Source organism: Geotrypetes seraphini, chromosome 3 (genome assembly GCF_902459505.1).
Source record: "Geotrypetes seraphini chromosome 3, aGeoSer1.1, whole genome shotgun sequence".
Taxonomy (NCBI): domain Eukaryota; kingdom Metazoa; phylum Chordata; class Amphibia; order Gymnophiona; family Dermophiidae; genus Geotrypetes; species Geotrypetes seraphini.
In genome coordinates this window covers 226,891,463-226,910,858 of record NC_047086.1, presented here as the reverse complement: position 1 = coordinate 226,910,858, position 19,396 = coordinate 226,891,463, and the positions used below count along the sequence as shown (strand labels likewise).

The window sequence follows — 19,396 nt, the reverse complement described above, 5'->3', positions numbered from 1 at the left end:
CACCAACATGACACTCATCTGACCATCCATGTAGTAGCTGAGGACAACTTGCAATTAGTCAATGAAATGCATCGAAGTCCACGGTCTTAGCGTGATGTTGATGCAAGCGGATGACCAACCGAGGCTCATATACTACTGAATCCGTCGCTTTTTTTTTTTCTACAATCTTTACTATCACACTATGACTGCAGCCGACTTTGCTGGCGATCTTGCGGCATGAAAATCCTTCTTCGCTCACCATTGACACACAAACATACTCCTCCGACGTCAGGTTATAAATCTTGTTCATGGTTGATGCAGAAAGTGTATGAAACCCTCAAAGCCAGCGCTTTTTATAGCTGCCCGGTTACCCAGACGTCTGGACTGTGATTGGTTGATGAAAGCAGTTACCTGACTGGTCAGAAATAATGTGTGCTGATTAGTCAAGTCTCGATCCAGTTTTGAAGCATGATCTGTAAAAGTTATAGTAGCTAAGTTCCAGTATCAACAAAATTGTAAAATTAGAAACAAATGATCTTTAAAAGTTGTTTCTTTGTTTTATAAATCTTTATTCATTTTCTTATGTTACAACAAGTGTTCCAAATAAACTCATTAGAAACTTGAATATACACACTTGATTAACTCATATATTAACATCAAATTTAACATTTCTTTAGAAAATTAATATTATATAAAGTTATAATATTATGCAAGAAATCTAAATTTATATAATTCTTATTGAATATAATAATCCCCTACCCCTCCCTCCCAATCAATAATACATAAAATCAACTTTATTGTGAATTCATTCAAATATTGATATAGTATATAATAATCAGAAATAAAATCCCACCCCATTCCCCTCTATTCAACTATCTTATCATGGGAAAAGTTAATCATTCATTACAGAAATCTGTTAATGGTCTCCAGATTTTTTGAAATTTACTCACATAGCCTTTTTGTGTTGCAATGGTGAGTTCCATTTTGTATATATGGCATACAGAATTCCACCAGAAATTGTAGTTTAACATGTCATGTTTTTTCCAATTATATGTTATTTGCTGTATTGCTATTCCAGTTAAAATAAACAGTAATTTGTTGTTGCTTGCCGAAATTTGACTTCTTGCTCTCATAGTTGTGCCAAATAAAATAGTATCATATGTCAAGGCTACTGGATTTTCTAACATCCTATTGATTTGAGGCCAAATTGATTTCCAGAATGTTAAGATGAATGGACAATAAAATAAAAGGTGGTCTAATGTTCCGACTTCAACGTGACAGTGCCAGCATCTATTAGACCTAGAACTATCTATCTTTTGTAAACGAACAGGGGTCCAAAAAGCTCTATGCAATAGAAAAAACCAAGTTTGTCTCATGGATGCTGACACCGTACATTTTAACCTCCAAGACCAAAGTCGTGGCCATTGAGATGCAGTAATTTGGTGCTTTATCTCAATGCTCCAAATGTCTCTAAGACCATTTTTTGGTTTTTTATTTACAAATCCAGATATTAATTTATACCATTGTGCGGCTTTATGATCTGTTGAATCCATCTGGAAACATAAGAATTCCAAACTATGATAATTAGTAAGATTTTTCCATTCAGGGAACCCTTTCTGAATGGATTGCTTCAATTGCAACCATCTAAAATATTGTGACTTATTAAGATCAAATTTATGTTGCAATTGTGAAAACTCCAGCAACTTACCTTTTTGTATTACATCATCCAAAATACGAATACCTGCTATCATCCAATGTTTCCAGATGATTTTAAAACCGCCAACCTTGATCTTGGGGTTTAACCAAATCGTTTGTATTGTTGATTTATTTATTGGAATAGGAGTTAGATTGCTTATATATCTTAGAGTTTTCCAAGTATCCATAAATATTTTATGCTCTTTATATAACCTTCGTTATCAATGGTATCTGGATTATATTCTATTTTCATCAATATAATATGTTGTAGTGATGCCTCAGCCCCACCACTCCACCGCTTGTAAAAGATTCAAAAGCGGGAAGCTAGTTGTGGTGCTTCATCATTGGCAATCAATTTTTGTGATATTTTTCATTATTTTATGTTCGTTTTTACTTAGTATCAAAAATCCTTCACTTCTTGAATATACTTAACAAGTAAATCATACTTATCTCAGCAAAAAAACCCAGGGAGTCAGACCCGACATGTTTCACAACAAAGTGTTTTTTCAAGGGTCTCCCTGCAAAAAGTATATAGAGCAGAAGTTAAAACATACAATTGTGCCCCACTCCTCCCTAAATCTAAATTTCAGTTTTTTTAGTTTAAATCCTGTACTCACCACGGGTGCCGCTGTCATCCGACTCCAATTTAGTAATGAGAAAAGATGGCGGCGGCGTCCCTGGTGTGCAGTTTAAATACTCCCTCGCAATTATCAATAACTCCACCCCCTGCGTCCGATTGGTCAGAACTGCTTTACATTGTCCCCCACTCGATTTCTATATTCAACCCATGAGGCTCGACAGTGTCAAGTGAAAAAATGTATCTTTGTTCAAATTCATTCAGGCCATCTTTTCTCATTACTAACTTGGAGTCGGATGACAGCGGCACCCGTGGTGAGTACAGGATTTAAACTAAAAAAACTGAAATTTAGATTTAGGGAGGAGTGGGGCACAATTGTATGTTTTAACTTCTGCTCTATATACTTTTTGCAGGGAGACCCTTGAAAAAACACTTTGTTGTGAAACATGTCGGGTCTGACTCCCTGGGTTTTTTTGCTGAGATAAGTATGATTTACTTGTTAAGTATATTCAAGAAGTGAAGGATTTTTGATACTAAGTAAAAACGAACATAAAATAATGAAAAATATCACAAAAATTGATTGCCAATGATGAAGCACCACAACTAGCTTCCCGCTTTTGAATCTTTTACAAGCGGTGGAGTGGTGGGGCTGAGGCATCACTACAACATATTATATTGATGAAAATAGAATATAATCCAGATACCATTGATAACGTCAGCTATTTTGACTGGATTTAACTAAATTTTGGGGTCAAGCTTTTGCCATAAGACTTATAGGCTTTATATAACCTTGGCATTCTGATACTAATTACATGACTAAGACGCAAGGGAAACATAAGTCTCCACTCTGGAATATTATCAGTGGGCTCTGGGAGGATCCAATACATACCTTGACGTAAAATATAGGCTTGATGGTACCTATAAAAATTGGGAAAATTTACCCCGCCCTCCACAATTGGCCTTTGCAACGACACTAAAGCAATTCTGGGGTTTTTTCCAAGCCAAATAAATTTTGTCAAAATCCTATTTAATTTTTTATAAAAAGATTCATGAAAGAAAACTGGTATCATCCCCATTTGGTAACAAACTACAGGCAAAATCATCATTTTAACAGTTTGTACTCTTCCCCACCAAGATAAATGCAAAGGATTCCATTGCTCACACATTTCTGTCACCTTTTGTAATATGCTTTTTTCATTACTTTTCATTGTTTCATCCACTGTTTTTGTAATCCAAATTCCCAGATATTTAATAGCCTCCTCCTTCCAAACAAAAGAGAATGCATCAAATAATCCTTTTGTACAGTGTACATTTAATGGAAGAACTTCTGATTTATTCCAGTTTATCTTATATCCTGAGAACTTTCCAAATTTCTCAATCAACTCAAGTAAATGTGGAATGGTAGATTCTGGATTCCTCAAATACAATAGTAAATCATCTGCATAAGCAGATACCTTATATTCTCTATCTGAGTGTGGTATACCTTGTATTTCCTTTACTTGTTGGATAGCTAATATTAAGGGTTCTAAAACAATATCAAACAGTAAAGGAGACAAGGGACAACCTTGTCTAACTCCCCTCTGTAAATTAAATTTTTCTGAAAAAGTATTATTAATATATAATCTAGCAGAAGGGGAACTATACAATGTTTGTATTATTTGTATGAATCCAGAACCTATACCAAACCATTCCATTGCCTGATACATAAAGGTCCATTCTACTCTATCAAAAGCCTTTTCTGCATCCAGAGAAACAGCAAAAGTAGGCTCATTCATTTTTTTTGTTAAGTATAACATATGGAATGCCAATCTGGTATTATGAGATGAATGTCTTTGAGCAACGAATCCTGTTTGATGCATACCTATAATATGAGGGAGAGCTTTAGCCAATCTTAAGGCTAATATTTTTGCTAGTAATTTACCATCTACATTTATTAAAGATATTGGCCTATAGTTTGAAACCAAAGTGGGATCTTTATTTGGCTTTGGCAAAACAATAGTTAAAGATTCTGCTATAGTGCCATTAATAGAACCTTTATTAAGTTGGTATTGATAAAGATTTAATAAATAGGGCAATAGAAAATTTTGAAATGTTTTATAGAATTCTACCGTAAATCCATCACCACCTGGAGCGGATCCAACTCTAAGGGACTTTAAAGCTGTTCCTAATTCTTTTAGTGATATTGGTTCTTCCAGACTTCGTTTTACATGTTCAGGAATTTTTGGACCCTCTAACATTTTCAAAAATTCTAAACCATCTTTTTCTTTATTTAAATAAGTCTCGGAAGAATAAAGAGATCTATAAAACTTTAGGAACTGTTTTAAAATAGGCTCAATTTGTGTAAATGTTTCACCATTTTCATCTTTAATGGCAATTAATTTTGATTTCCTTTTTTTCGCTTTAAGATAATTTGCCAATATTCTTCCCGCCTTATTTGAGTTACCATAATACAAAGCTTGTTGAGAAAATATATCTTTCCTGATCAATTTAGATGAAATCTCATTATATTTCCCTTTAAGTTTTAACAGTTCTTGTTGAATAGAATATTCCCATTTTTCTATAAGTTTTAATTCTAAAATTTTAATCTCTTTTTCTAAATTTAAAAATTGTTTTTTAATCTGTTTTTTAAGATAAGCCGAATAAGAAATTATTTGTCCTCTCATTGATGCCTTAAAAGCATCCCATAATATTTCCATAGAGATCTCGTCTTTATCATTCAATTGAAAATAATCTTTCATTTTTGTTTGAAGATTCTCACAAAATATTGGATCAGCAAGCAATGTATTATCAAACTTCCAAATTGGTCTATTAGTATTTTGATCTGTAATCTTAATTTCAATCCAGACCCCACCATGATCAGATAAAATGATTGGATCAATGGCAGCTTGTGACACCTGATGTGCCAAATTATTTGAAATAAAAATATAATCTATTCTTGAAAAAGAATTATGAACATGAGAACAGAAAGAAAATTCCCGTCCATCAAAATGAAGTATTCGCCAAATATCTGTCAAATCGCAAGATTGTATCAAATTATCTAATCCCATAGATTTCATAAATCTACTTGGGTTTTTATCCAATAGAGGATCCATAACAGCATTAAAATCCCCAGCTACTATTAGGTTCGAAGTAGCCAGTGGTAAAATCAGTTGTTGAAGAGTCTTAAAAAAATCATTTTGATTCGAATTAGGGGCGTATATATTGAACAACGTCATGGTAGTATTTCCCATGCTCATTTCCACATTTACCCATCTTCCATGAATATCTGATGCTTTTAATTTGAATGAAGCAGAGCATTTTTTATTTGTTAGAATAGCAACACCCGCTTTTTTCCCTGTAGCTGGTGAAAAAAAACAATGTTTGACCCAACCTCCTACTAACTTATTAGATTCAATAGTTGAAAGGTGGGTCTCTTGTATGAAGCATATATCCGCATTTTGCCTCTTTAAAAATAGTAATGCTTTTTTCCTTTTTATCATATGATTTAGACCGGGGGTCGGCAACCTGCGGCTCCAGAGCCGCATGCGGCTCTTTTCCACCTTTGCTGCGGCTCCGGTAGTGTGTCACGCAGGCATGCACCTTACAAGTCCAGCGTCGCGGCGGGAAATAGCCATGCTGAGCAGTGAGCTCAGCACATACACAGATGAAAGCTTTGCTTGCTGATTGGTCCGGCGGCGCCGTGCCGCCGGACCAATCAGCAAGCAAGGCTTTCATCTGTGTAGTGCTGAGCTCACTGCTCAGCATGGCTATTTCCCGCCGCGACGCTGGACTTGTAAGGTGCCTGAAAAAGAAATCATCCTGGCCGGGGTCGGTGTCATGCTCCGGAGATCTACAGCCTTCCTATCTCCCTCTCCCTTCTACCTGCTTCCGGCCACATCCCCTGCTCCGCGGCTCTCTTCGGCAACTCAGCAGCAGCTTCTGACGTCGGGGCCTACCCTCTGCGAGTCCCGCTTGTTTCAACTTCCTTTTTCCACAAAGGCGGGACTCGTAGAGGGAAGGCCTCGATGTCGGCAGCTTGTCTTGATCACTGCTGCTGACGAGTTGCTGAAGAGAGCCGCGGAGCAGGGGGGTGTTGCCAGGTGCAGGTAGAAGGGAGAGGGCCAGATGCAGGACTCGTGGGTGAGGGAGGAGAAGAGAGAGAGAAAGAGAGAGGGGAGGGAAACAAAAGGAAATCTTTCATACTGGGCTGGGCCGGAGTGGAGGGAGGGTGGAAAGATTCTAGCTACAGGGTGCAGTAACAAAGGAAAAGGGGGGAAAGCTGAAAATGGAGATAGTGACACAAAGAAGAGAAAGGGTAAGCAGGACCTACTGAATAAGGATAGAGATACAGAGGGGACATGAAGAGAAGGTGAAATAGAGACATAGAAGTAATGCTGAAAAAGTGGGGGGGGGGGGATAAAGACATTGAAAGGGCAAATGGTGAACATGGGGTAAAGACAAGGATAGAGACAAATGAAGATTCTGAAAAAGTGGTGAGATAGGGATATAGGTGAGATGGACACAAAGAAGGGTGATGCTGGAAAATAGGTGGAATGGTAATTCTGACAGACACAGAAGGGAAATGCTGGATCAAGGAGAGATGGGGCTCAGGCTGGATGGAATGAGGAGAAATGCCTTGTTGGCCCGGAACTTCCTCTCCTACGTCAGAATTGACGTCAGGGAGCGGAATGCTGGTCAGCGCAACACTTCTGCAGGGAAAGCTTGGGACGGCGGTGGCTTGGGGGCTGTTCCCCGATTGCGGTGGCAGCAAACCGAGTGGCTTGGGGGAGGGCACGGAGACAGAAAGAAGGGGGAACAGGGAGACAGAAAGAAAAAGTTGGGGGAGAGAATGGGGTCTGGAGGAGAGGAAACATACAGGAGGCTGAAAGAAAGGAAGAAAGATTGGATGCACAGTCAGAAGAAGAAAGTGCAACCAGAGACTCATGAAATCACCAAATAGCAAAGGTAGGAAAAATGATTTTATTTTCAATTTAGTGATCCTGTATATAGCATTAAGATAAGAAACAATATATGCAGTGTTAGATTTGTTTTATAATGGTTTTGCGGCTCCAAGTTTTTTTTTCTTTTCGAAAACGGGTCCAAGTGGCTCTTTATGTCTTAAAGGTTGCAGACCCCTGATTTAGACCATTAACATTCAAGGATAATATTTTAAGATCCATTTATATTTTTATAGTACAATTTTCCAAATACAAATAAATAATGATTTTTATTAATAGATTTTCCCAGTACTCAAAATAATTTATGATATCCCCATTTATACCCTTCCCCCTTCTATAACCCTCCCTCTCATCCCCCCCCACCCATCCCTTCCCATCCCCTCCCACCCCCCTCCAATTAAATACAAAAACTTGGATACGCAGGATGAGGTTAGGTATAAAATAACTCCCTCAAGCTAATACAGAATGTTCTTTAAATTACTACTAGTAAATTATTTCCATCTATCAATTAAATTTTACATGTATCTAGCAAATCTTTTTTTTTTTTCCTCCCCATATCTATAAATCATAGACACAAATTTAATGTAGCGAAGTTCACATAAGAGATATATTATCTTACCTTTTGACAAATTTAAATATAAATTTCCAATAAAATTTGCAATAATATTTATATTTATCCCAGAATCGTCTTTACATATATTATATTAATATCTAGTAATTATATTGTATTATAATTATTATCACAGTATTCGTTGTATTGGACATTTAATTAAATTAATGGGTCTTGGAGGAAGTTTTATGATTTAAAATCTACCTTAAATTTATAAAGTACTCCTCCATTAATTTTACCTTCGTTTAGGTTATGAGTGGGAATCAAAAAGAAATATAATATTTCTAGATCAGAATGAAACTACCTTAAACAATAAATTTCATACTCGAATTTTTTTTTTTTTTTTTGGGCTCAGGGGAGAGTTCTGAGATCATTAGTCCCTTTCTCTATAGATGATTGTTCTAGGGGAAAGTTCTTCTTTTTGGCCATTCTCTGTAATATCTCGAAGAAATTTATGCAGTAGCAGCTGGAATAGCATACAATGAGAGGCTCCCTAGGGTGGCACAGTCTGACGGGCATAGAATGGATTTAGAGTAGTTAGGATTGGTGACTGTATGGCATGTTTGCTGGATGCGACCATTTTGTGTGCTTCACAGCTCCTAAGGTCATGCTGGGGGGAGGGCTCCCAGGTGCAGTTCCCGAGTGGAAATTACCTCATATTAAACTATGAAATTGGAGCTCTTGCCTCCCTTGCTGGTTTTGATATGGCGCAAGTGTTTGGTTCCTCTCAAATCCTGAGCACCTCTGGGAAGCCTGCAGCGGGATGATGTGAGTCATACATTCGGAAGAAAGATATTTTAAAACTCAAACTCAAAACGGAAGTACATCCCCTAACAGGAAATACTTCATTTCAACCTATCCTATTCTGTTTTTATATTTCACGATATATTTGGTAATATTATTGAAGACTTCCTCCTCCTCCCTTTTAAGTAACGCTTCCTGTCTATTTATAGCCAATCAATGCCACTCCCACATAAGGTTACCAAATTCATATCCTGTGTTAACATCTCATTCGGATCTCCACTATCACCACGATCTTACATGCAAGTATATTTTCATCAAATATTATTGTGAAACTTTTCATTTAAGAAATGTAAGGTCATGTAGTTTATTTTATGTTTTTCCTTTTCTGCTAAGAACGTTGTTTTTTGTATAGTTCCATGCTTGTGCATAAGCACGTGCGATTCCATTCCGTTGTTATTTGAATCCAATTCATTAAATTCTGAGGTTTAACCGAAGATCTTGTCTGTATTTCTGTTAATAAGATCAATAATTATAAAGTAAAGTTTAATAAGGTATAAATAAATATATAAATAATCAGTATTAACTAAGAAATTTCCCATTAAAATGACTCTTAGGATGTCATTGGTTGTTCATGTTGGTCTAGAAATTCTTGTAGCTTTTTAGGGTCTGAAATATTTTCAGTTTTGTTTGCAATTGTGATTTTCATTATTGCTGGATAAAGGAGTCCGTATCTAGCCCCTAGCGATTTCAGTTGTGGCCTCATGTCCAGAAATTTTTTTCTTTTGGATGCGGTTTCTCTCGCAAAATCAGGGACAATATGTATTTTTGCATCCTGACATCTGAGATTTTTGTTCTCTTTGGCTAATTGACAAATTTCCATCGTTTGTTGATGTCTCAGAAGTTTAAAAATTAAAGTCCTTGGACCCGTTTGTGAAGTTTTTTTCTGTGCTGGTATCCGGTGTGCCCTTTCGATTTCCAACGGTATCTTGAATTTTAATGGTAGCACTTTAGGTAGAAACTGTTCCAGGAAAGTTATAGGATCGTTTTTTTCTACCCCTTCCGGCATTCCTATAATTCTTAAATTATTTCTTCTCTCGCGGTTCCGGCTGTCTTCAAGGTCTCTTTTAATTTCTTCTACCTCTTTCCATATTATTTTGTCTCATGTCCAGATTAAGTTGTTCAGAGTTGTCTTCTAAAATATTTATTCTGTTTTCCGCCACATCTACTCTTTTAGTAAGCACTGCCGCATCATCGATAGCTTTTTGTAATTTTTTGTTGCTATCTAATACAATTTCTTTAATTTGCCGCAATTCTTCCATTACATCTGGGTTATCATCTGATGGCAACGGGATTTTTGAAGGAGGAGTGCCCGGCTCCGGCTTTGATCTCTTATTACTTCCTGTACCGGATCCACCAGCTCCTGAATCACATTTGTTCTGTTTGCTTGGCGCCATTATCTGATATTATTCAGCTTTTTTCCTTTAAAATTTAATTTTTTTTTGTAGTATTTTCTATAAATAGGGCTTGTCTGTACAGAGCTATTCGTTTACCCAACCATCAGAATTCGCGTCCAAGCCACGCCCCTATTGTTTCTAATAGCCAAATGTATTATAATGTGGTACACAGACAAATCTATTGAGTCAACAAAGAAATTAAAAAAAGAAAAAGAAAATTGAAAAAATGCAAAATCCACAGTGGTTCCAGACTTTCGGATGCCACTGTAACTTCTGAAAGTGAAGCATTTCCTATCCTATTTATGAAAAGGCAACCATGCTAATAGTGGAGGGGGCCCTGGAACCTTAATCTACCTGGGATGTAGGAACCAGACAATCTAATGAGTTGACTGCTCCATACAGCTCCCTACATAGCAGCTATATGTAGAACATAGAGTTTATTCTGTAGTTCAGCGATACTAATACTTGATACAGAAACACCCAGAAAGTCAGATGCTGCATCTAATATAAGACTAGTATAACACAGACACTACAGAAATCAGAAATGTGACATATTCTCCTAAACTGCTACATAAAATTAGACTCCATAGTCAGTAAAAGACCTACACTGTCCTTAAGAAAACTACCATAGTGTTAACATGCTGCATACTACCGTATGATTAGACCTGTAATAAAATTGTTGTCCATTCCAACCCTCAAATAAAAACTGCACACTGTCATTGTTAGTTTTTTCTTTGTATTTCTTTTTTTTGGTTACTTAACTTATAGCCCTGGGCAATAAATAATGTAAGCACTGTCATGCCAATAAAGTTTCTGTCTTAAAATGTTTTACAGCAGTGTCCCGCAAATCTTTTTACTCGACGGCACAGTAAACTCAAGGCCGCAGCTGAAGGGCACCCGGAAATGCGCAGACATTGACATGATGACATCATGTGCATACATGACATCATCACATTGATGTCTGCGCATGCGTGAAGGCCTTCCAGATGGGGCCCTAAGCCACCAGTGTGTGTGTGGGGGGGGGGGAGGGGAGGGTGCTGGAGCAGAAGGGGTGAAAAGAGGCCAGGTGCTGGCTCACTGCCTACAGGACATGCCTCTTGCCGTGAGAGGCACATCCTGTAGGCAGTCAGCTGGCGCCTCCTCCTTGCCGGTGTCTCGTGGCACACAGTTTGCAATACATTGTTTTATAGCTTGCTCCCTTAAGCATTTCCTTTAATACTCTCTCCACTCAAAAAGGGGAATTTGCTGAATCCTGGGCTCCTGCCTTCCTCCTGTCCAGCACTAGCCAATGTGGTTATTATGCTACCCCCCATCTAGTTTCTGAACATGTGAAAGGTTGTCTGGTGCAGAACAAGGACTATATTATTCTAGCTTCTGTTGAATAAGATTTGAAGCTTCATTATTCATCTAACTTTCATCCAGCAGCTAGGGAGCAACATGAGATTCGCCCAGACTAATAGGACAAAGAAAGAAGGCACCCACTAGGGGTCACCAAGGTTACTCTTTGGGCTGCTCTGGGTGTCAGGTTCTGGAACCTTCCAATCCATCTTCCTGCCCTTCTCGTAGAGCCCTTTTAGCACTTTGTGGAAAGCATCAGGGTCGGTGCCATTCTTGCTCAGCTGCAGGTATTTTCTGTACAGCTGTAGAGCTGTGCGAGCATCCTCAATGCTGTCATGCATTTCCCCCTGGATCTTCAAGTCTAAGGATAAGGGAGAGAAGGTGGTTCCTCAGTCTCAGTCATGCTTGCTTTGATCTTAAATACCATATATACTCGAATATAATAAACTGGGATTTTTGGCCCAAAAATGGAGATCCCGGTTTATATTCGGGTCATCCCCCAGTGACCACTTGAAACCCTCCCGGACTTCCTGCAGGCCTGCCTTAGGCTGGGACAGGAGAGATCCCTCCCGTCTCCTGCCCCAGCTGACACTAATAATTACCACCCTCCCTCCTTCCCCCTCCCTCGTGTACCTGTTCCCTGGTGGTCTAGCATGTATCCCGTGTTGAAATCCTCCCGAAGATTGTAAATGTAGTAGCCAGTGGTGCACCCGGCCCAGCACGCAGGAGCGAGCTTTCATGCTGCTGGCTGGCCCTGCACTGCTCCTTGATAGGCTGCTGCAAGTTTTTGCGGTTCTTGCGGCAGCCTATCAAGGAGCAGTGCAGGGCCGGCCAGCAGCATGAAAAGCTCGCTCCTGCATGCCGGCCTGGGTGCGTCGCTGGCTACTGCCTTTACAAAGGAGGATTTCAGCGCGGGATACACGCTGGACCACCAGGGAACACGTACAGGAGGGAGGGTGGTAATTATTAGTGTCAGCTGGGGCAGGAGACAGGAGGGATCCCTCCTGTCCCAGCCTATAACTAGGTGGTTTAAGTTAAGGGGAAGGGTTAATCTGCTGGCTGGGTTAGAGGGCAGAGGGGAGTACGGGACAATCAAGCCATTGTGACATCACTCATGAGGTTGGCTCTTTTTAGGGGAAGATGGTACAAGGAAGGAAGGTGGGACAGTGTTCAGAGCCTGGCAAGGAGGGGGGCTTGGTTCACAGCCTGGTAGGGAATGGGACTGAGTGCAGGGACGGGGGCTGTGTGCAGAACTTATTAGGGCAGGACACTTGAATATTAAGCCGCCCGACTTATTAGAGTCAACCATTTTTCTTCCTTTTTCGGGGGGGGGGGGGGAAATGAGGGTCTCGACTTATATTCGGATCGACTTATATTCGAGTATATACAGTATACATAAAGTGTAGAGCTGAGCTGTGATAACTTATGCTGTTCTTATACTTCAGAACCATGATCAAATAGACTCTCATACTGTGTGAACTGTCCCTTATCATAGTGGCTTTTATAGGTAATTTAACATTCATTACCCAGCTTGTGTCTCTCTGCAGCAGTTACTGCTCCTCTTGTCATACTATTGGGACATGCAAATAACTAACTGCTACTGAACAACAGAAATAATACAAAAATCTGTGCAACAAAGTCAATTAACTAGATACAGGAGGCATACTCGTAAAAGAAACTGGCAAACAAGGAAAGATTAGGTTCTTACCTCGTTAATCTTCTTTCTAGTAGAAATACACTCTGTTCCTTAACAGTCGGGTAGTAAACCTCTTCTCACAAGAACTCTTGTAGGGAGCTTCATTTGCATTCTTTTGTTCTTCCTCTCATCCCTCTGGGCTGTCCTTCAAATCCCAGTTCATAACAAAGCAACATCCTCAATGCTGTTATGTTCTGCTCATATCATTAAACATATGACAGATAAACAAAACTTAACCATCTGCAATACATAACAAGGTGAAAAATAAGTCACCAACTGGAGTGCAACCTGCACTAAGAATGTGGGAGATTCATATAGATAGAAACATGCTGGCAGATAAAGGCCAAATGGTTGATCTAGTCTGCCCATCCGTATTATCCGTTATCTCTTTCTCTCTCCGAGAGCTCCCTCATGCCTATCCCTGGCCCTTTTGAGTTCAGACACAGTCTCTGTCTCCACCACCTCCTCTGGGAGAGTGTTACATGCATCTATCACCCTTTCTGCAAAAAAGTATTTCCTTAGATTACTCCAGAGCCTATCACCCCTTAACTTCATCCTATGCCCTCTCATTGCACAGTTTCCTTTCAAATGAAAGAGACTCGACTCATGCCCATTTACATTAAGTAGATATTTAAATGTCTCCATCATATCTCTCCTCTCCTGCCTTTCCGCCAAAGTATACAGATCGAGATCTTTAAGTCTGTTCCTATATGCCTTATGATGAAGACTACATACCATTTTAGTAGCCTTCCTCTAGACCAGGGGTGTCCAACCCATGGCCTGCGGGCCGCATGCGGCCCCGTGAAGAATTCTGTGTGGCCCTGCTCATGATGCGGTGTTTTCCTCTGCCGGCTCCCTCCTCCGTCTTGCTGCAGTGTTTGCTTAAAGCCGCGAGCAGCGGATCCTATGTGCCTCTTGCGGCTGACCAGGAAGTGTTCCCTCTGACGTTCCGTCTGCGCACATTCAATGAATTTAACACCTGATTATATTATCAAACCAGAAGGTGTGAAGGCAGCTAAATATACTTCCTAGTTGATGTGGAAGCTGGAAATCACTTTCAGCAAAAAAGATAGGAATGTGTACAAGGTCACACCTGAATTCATAATACAGTGGTGCCTCGCATAACGGACGCCTCGCACAGCGAACGCTGCGCACAACGAACTTTATGTCTTGATTCGTACAACGAACTTCGTTTCACACAACGAAGTCGCCCGAGCTGCATCCTTCCGCGCAGGCACTGCGCTTAACTGCCCTCTCTCCGCCTGGCTCCCTCTTGCCCCCCCCCCCGACTCCCCGACACGATCGGGGCAAGAGGGAGCCCAAGCCCTCTTGCCCCCCCGACTCCCCGACACGATCGGGGCAAGAGGGAGCCCAAGCCCTCTTGCCCCCCCGACTCCCCGACACGATCGGGGCAAGAGGGAGCTCAAGCCCTCTTGCCCCCCCGACTCCCCGACACGATCGGGGCAAGAGGGAGCCCAAGCCCTCTTGCCCCCCCGACTCCCCGACACGATCGGGGCAAGAGGGAGCTCAAGCCCTCTTGCCCCCCCCGACTCCCCGACACGATCGGGGCAAGAGGGAGCCCAAGCCCTCTTGCCCCCCCGACTCCCCGACACGATCGGGCCAGGAGGGAGCCCAAGTCCTCCTGGCCACGGCGACCCCCTAACCCCACCCTGCACTACATTACGGGCAGGAGGGATCCCAGGCCCTCCTGCCCTCGACGCAAACCCCCCCTCCCCCCAACGACCGCCCCCCCCAAGAACCTCCGACCGCCCCCCAGCCGACCCGCGACCCCCCTGGCCGACCCCCACGACACCCCCAACCCCCTTCCCCGTACCTTTCTGTAGTTGGCCGGACAGACGGGAGCCAAACCCGCCTGTCCGGCAGGCAGCCAACGACGGAATGAGGCCGGATTGGCCCATCCGTCCCAAAGCTCCGCCTACTGGTGGGGCCTAAGGCGCCTGGGCCAATCAGAATAGGCCCGGGAGCCTTAGGTCCCTCCTGGGGGCGGGGCCTGAGGCACATGGGCCCAACCCGACCATGTGCCTCAGGCCCTGCCCCCAGGAGGGACCTAAGGCTCCCGGGCCTATTCTGATTGGCCCAGGCGCCTTAGGCCCCACCAGTAGGCGGAGCTTTGGGACGGATGGGCCAATCCGGCCTCATTCCGTCGTTGGCTGCCTGCCGGACAGGCGGGTTTGGCTCCTGTCTGTCCGGCCAACTACAGAAAGGTACGGGGAAGGGGGTTGGGGGTGTCGTGGGGGTCGGCCAGGGGGGTCGCGGGTCGGCTGGGGGGGCGGTCGGAGGTTCTTGGGGGGGGGGCGGTCGTTGGGGGGAGGGGGGTTTGCGTCGAGAGCAGGAGGGCCTGGGATCCCTCCTGCCCGTAATGTAGTGCAGGGTGGGGTTAGGGGGTCGCCGTGGCCAGGAGGACTTGGGCTCCCTCCTGGCCCGATCGTGTCGGGGAGTTGGGGAATCGGCGGGGCAAGAGGGCTTGGGCTCCCTCTTGCCCCGATCGTGTCGGGGAGTCGGGGGGGCAAGAGGGCTTGGGCTCCCTCTTGCCCCGATCGTGTCGGGGAGTCGGGGGGGGCAAGAGGGCTTGGGCTCCCTCTTGCCCCGATCGTGTTGGGGAGTCGGGGGGCAAGAGGGCTTGGGCTCCCTCTTGCCCCGATCGTGTCGGGGAGTCGGGGGGGCAAGAGGGCTTGAGCTCCCTCTTGCCCCGATCGTGTCGGGGGTGCCAGGGACCACACGGAGTCACCCACCGTACCACCCGATTCGGGTAAGCGCAGGTATCGGTGGGTGGCTTATTTGCGGGGGGGTGCCTTATTTTACATTTTTTTCTAAAAAGGGGGGGCTGTCTTATTTGATGGCCCTGCCTTATCATCGGGGAAACACGGTAGAAAAAAAAAAAAATGAACAGTTAAGTCCCAGTTTTTGCCGCTGAGACTCTGCCCTCTCTCACTGTAAAATTAGACTCTACTTAGTCTGTCTTTAAATTTAAAAAATGTGTGTTGTTTTAAAAAACAATTATGTTTTTAGATGTATCTAAATAAAAATAATAACCAAAAATTTATCTTTTTTTATGTCATCTTAGCATATTTTATGCTGCAGAACGAATTATTTTTTTTTACATGTATTCTTATGGGAAAACGCGTTTCACATAACGAACGTTTCGCATAACAAACTTGCTCCTGGAACCAATTAAGTTCGTTGTGTGAGGCACCACTGTACTAAGAAAAGGATCTCTGCAGAGCAAAGCCTGAAGTTCCAATGCTCTCCAGATGGAGGTGAATGCCACCAAAAACGCCGTCCTGATGGTAAGATCCATCAAGGAAGCTTGGTTTAAAGCTCATAGGGTGGACTCTCTAGTGCCCAGAGAACCAGAGTAAGAGTCCAGGTTGGGGAAAAAAAAAAAAGGCCATTGCACTAGAGGGTGGAGCCATAATGTACCCTTCAAAAAAAACCTGGCACATTAAGCCTAGTCCTAGCTATCTGAAATCTCAGGAAGCCAACCGTTAAGCCCTTTTCTAGATCTTCCTGGAGAAGGGTGCATTATCACCGAGATAGGAGCCAAGCTTGGTTCTTCGCTCCTCTGAGTGCATAAAGTTTGGAAAGAGTTCCAGGCCTTCACGCATGCCGCTACAGCCAACTTTTTCCTACACCTCAGAATGATGTAGACCACTCCATCCAAGCAGCCTTTGGGCGCTAGTGCTACGCACTCCCAAGCCATGTCATGTCATAAGACCAAAACGTTCTGGATCCTGCATGGCAATTGGACCCTGCGAATGTAACTAGGGAGGACAGGGAAGTTTGAGACTTTAATCCTTTTGCGGACAGACTAGGTCTGCATACCATGGGCGTCTCAGCCAGTCTGGCGCCACTAGAATCACCCTTCCCTGGTGCACCGTGATCCTGCACAGATGTTAGCCTATCATAGGCCATGGAGGAAGGGCATATAGAAGACCTGCCTTTGGCCAAGTTTGAACCAGGGCTCCAGACCTTTGCTTCCCAGCTCACGTCTTCAACTGAAGAATTGATATGCCCTCATGTTGGTAGCCGACATCATCTGGTCGAATGTTGGTAGCCCTACCGATACACTATACTGGTGAAGCCTTCCTGGGACAAAGGACCACTCCCAAGGATCCAGGGTCTTCTGGCTGAGGAAATCCACTTGAACCTTGACCACTCCTGCCACATGTGCCGCAAAGAGCGCCAGATGGGCTTCCACCCATCAAAATAGCATTTGAGCTTCCAAGTGTAGAGGAAATTCAAATCTGGGCAACGAACAACAAGTTGAAACTGAACGCCACTAAGACCAAAGAGCAATGTTACTTACCGTAACAGTTGTTATCCAGGGACAGCAGGCAGCTATTCTCACTAGTGGGTGACATCATCCAATGGAGCCCCGATGCGGACATCTCACAAGCATACTTGCTTGTAGAAACTTATAGAAGTTTCGAGTTGCCCACACCGCACATGCGTGAGTGCCTTCCTGCCCGATGCACCGGGCGCGTCTCCTCAGTTCAGATAGCTAGCAGAGAAGCCAACCCAGGGGAGGTGGGTGGGACGTGAGAATAGCTGCCTGCTGTCCCTGGATAACAACTGTTACGGTAAGTAACATTGCTTTATCCCAGGACAAGCAGGCAGGTATTCTCACTAGTGGGTGACCTCCAAGCTAACCACAATGGGATGGTGGGAGAGTTAGCAACTTAGGAGAATAAATTTTGTAATACTGTTTGGCCAAACTGTCCATCCAGTCTGGAGAAAGTATCTAGACAATAATGAGAAGTGAAGGTATGAACCGAGGACCAAGTAGCAGCCTTACAAATCTCATCAATCGGTGTCGATCTGACGAAGGCTACAGAGGCTGCCATTGCTATGACCTTATGGGCTGTGACTTTACTGTGAAGGGGTAATCCTGCCTGGGCATAGCAGAAAGAGATACAAGCCGCCATCCATTTGGAGATGGTGCGCTTAGAGATAGGGCATCCCAACTTGTTCGGATCAAAGGAGATGAAAAGTTGAGGAGCAGTTCTGTGTGGCTTGGTGCGTTCCAGATAGAAAGCCAAAGCACGCTTACAGTCCAGAGTATGAAGAGCTGATTTTCCAGGGTGAGAATGAGGCTTTGGAAAAAACACAGGAAGAACAACAGATTGATTCAGTTGAAAGTCCAAGACCACCTTGGGGAGGAATTTGGGGTGAGTGCGAAGGACCACCTTGTCATGATGAAACACTGTACATGATGAAACACTGTAAAGGGCGGATCCGCAACCAATGCTTTAAGCTCACTCACTCAACAGCAGAGGTGAGGCCAATGAGAAACAAGCATCTCAATGGTCACAGATCTCCGACCCTCTGACTCGACACATTCAGGTCACTCCTGCTCTGCTACAGTCGCTTCGCTGGTGGATGCTCTCTTCCAATCTCTCCAGAGGTTCTGTGCTTGGGGGGCTCATCTGGACGGTCTCCGCACACAGGGCTATTGGACGAGTGTGGATAGTCTATGCCATATCAATCTCCTGGAACTCAGGGCGATTTTCAGTGCTCTCACTGCTTTTCAGCATCTGCTTCACGACATGGTGGTCCTCATTCGCAGGGACAATCAGGTCGCCATGTATTATGTCAACAAGCAGGGGGGCACGGGATCGGCCTCCCTCTGTCAGGAAGCTCTGAAAGTTTGGGATTGGGTGATTCGCCACAACACCTTCCTCAAAGCTGTCTACATTCAGGGGGCGGACAACGCCTTGGCGGATAACTTGAGTAATCTTCTCCAGCCTCACAAAAGGACTCTTCATTCCACGCCCCTTCATCACATCTTCTCCCTGTGGGGAACGCCTCAGATAAACCTCTTTGCAGCTCCCCACAACCTCAAACTGCCTCAGTTCTGCTCCAGGATCTACACTCCTCATCGTCTCGAGGCAGATGCTTTTCTTCTGGACTGGGGGAATCTCTTTCTGTATGCGTATCTCTTTCTGTATGTATCCGTTTCCTCTCATTCAAAAGACTCTGGTCAAGCTCAAGTCCGACCGGGCCACCATGATTCTGATTGCTCCTCGGTGGCCCAGGCAACCTTGGTACTCCCTTCTTCTGCAACTCAGCAGCAGGGAGCCCTTCCTTCTGCCAGTGTTTCCATCTCTGCTTACGCAGCATCAGGGATCTCTGCTTCATCCCAACCTGCAGTCGCTACACCTGACAGCTTGGTTCCTCTCAGCGTAACTCCCCTTCAGTTTTCACAAGCGGTGCGGTATGTTTTGGAAGCTTCAAGGAAGCCCGCTACTAGACAATGCTATTCCCAGAAATGGACTAGATTCTCTACTTGGTGTTTTTCTCATCACAAGGAGCCTCAACATGCCTCCTTATCCTCCGTTTTGGACT

At 43.4% G+C, this 19,396-nt stretch overlaps 1 protein-coding gene across 2 annotated transcripts in view; it reads right to left on the bottom strand.

Annotated features, from left to right (window-relative positions):
* Window positions 1-19,396, bottom strand: part of PAN2 (poly(A) specific ribonuclease subunit PAN2) — a 178,720-nt gene that overhangs the window by 1,364 nt on the left and 157,960 nt on the right. Inside the window, exon 26 of one of the 2 annotated variants that reach the window (XM_033939582.1) lies at window positions 11,479-11,695. In XM_033939582.1, the coding sequence (XP_033795473.1) occupies window positions 11,479-11,695 (217 nt within the window). The remainder of the gene's footprint in view (window positions 1-11,478; window positions 11,696-19,396) is intronic. The other variant, XM_033939581.1, reaches the window with a different exon arrangement.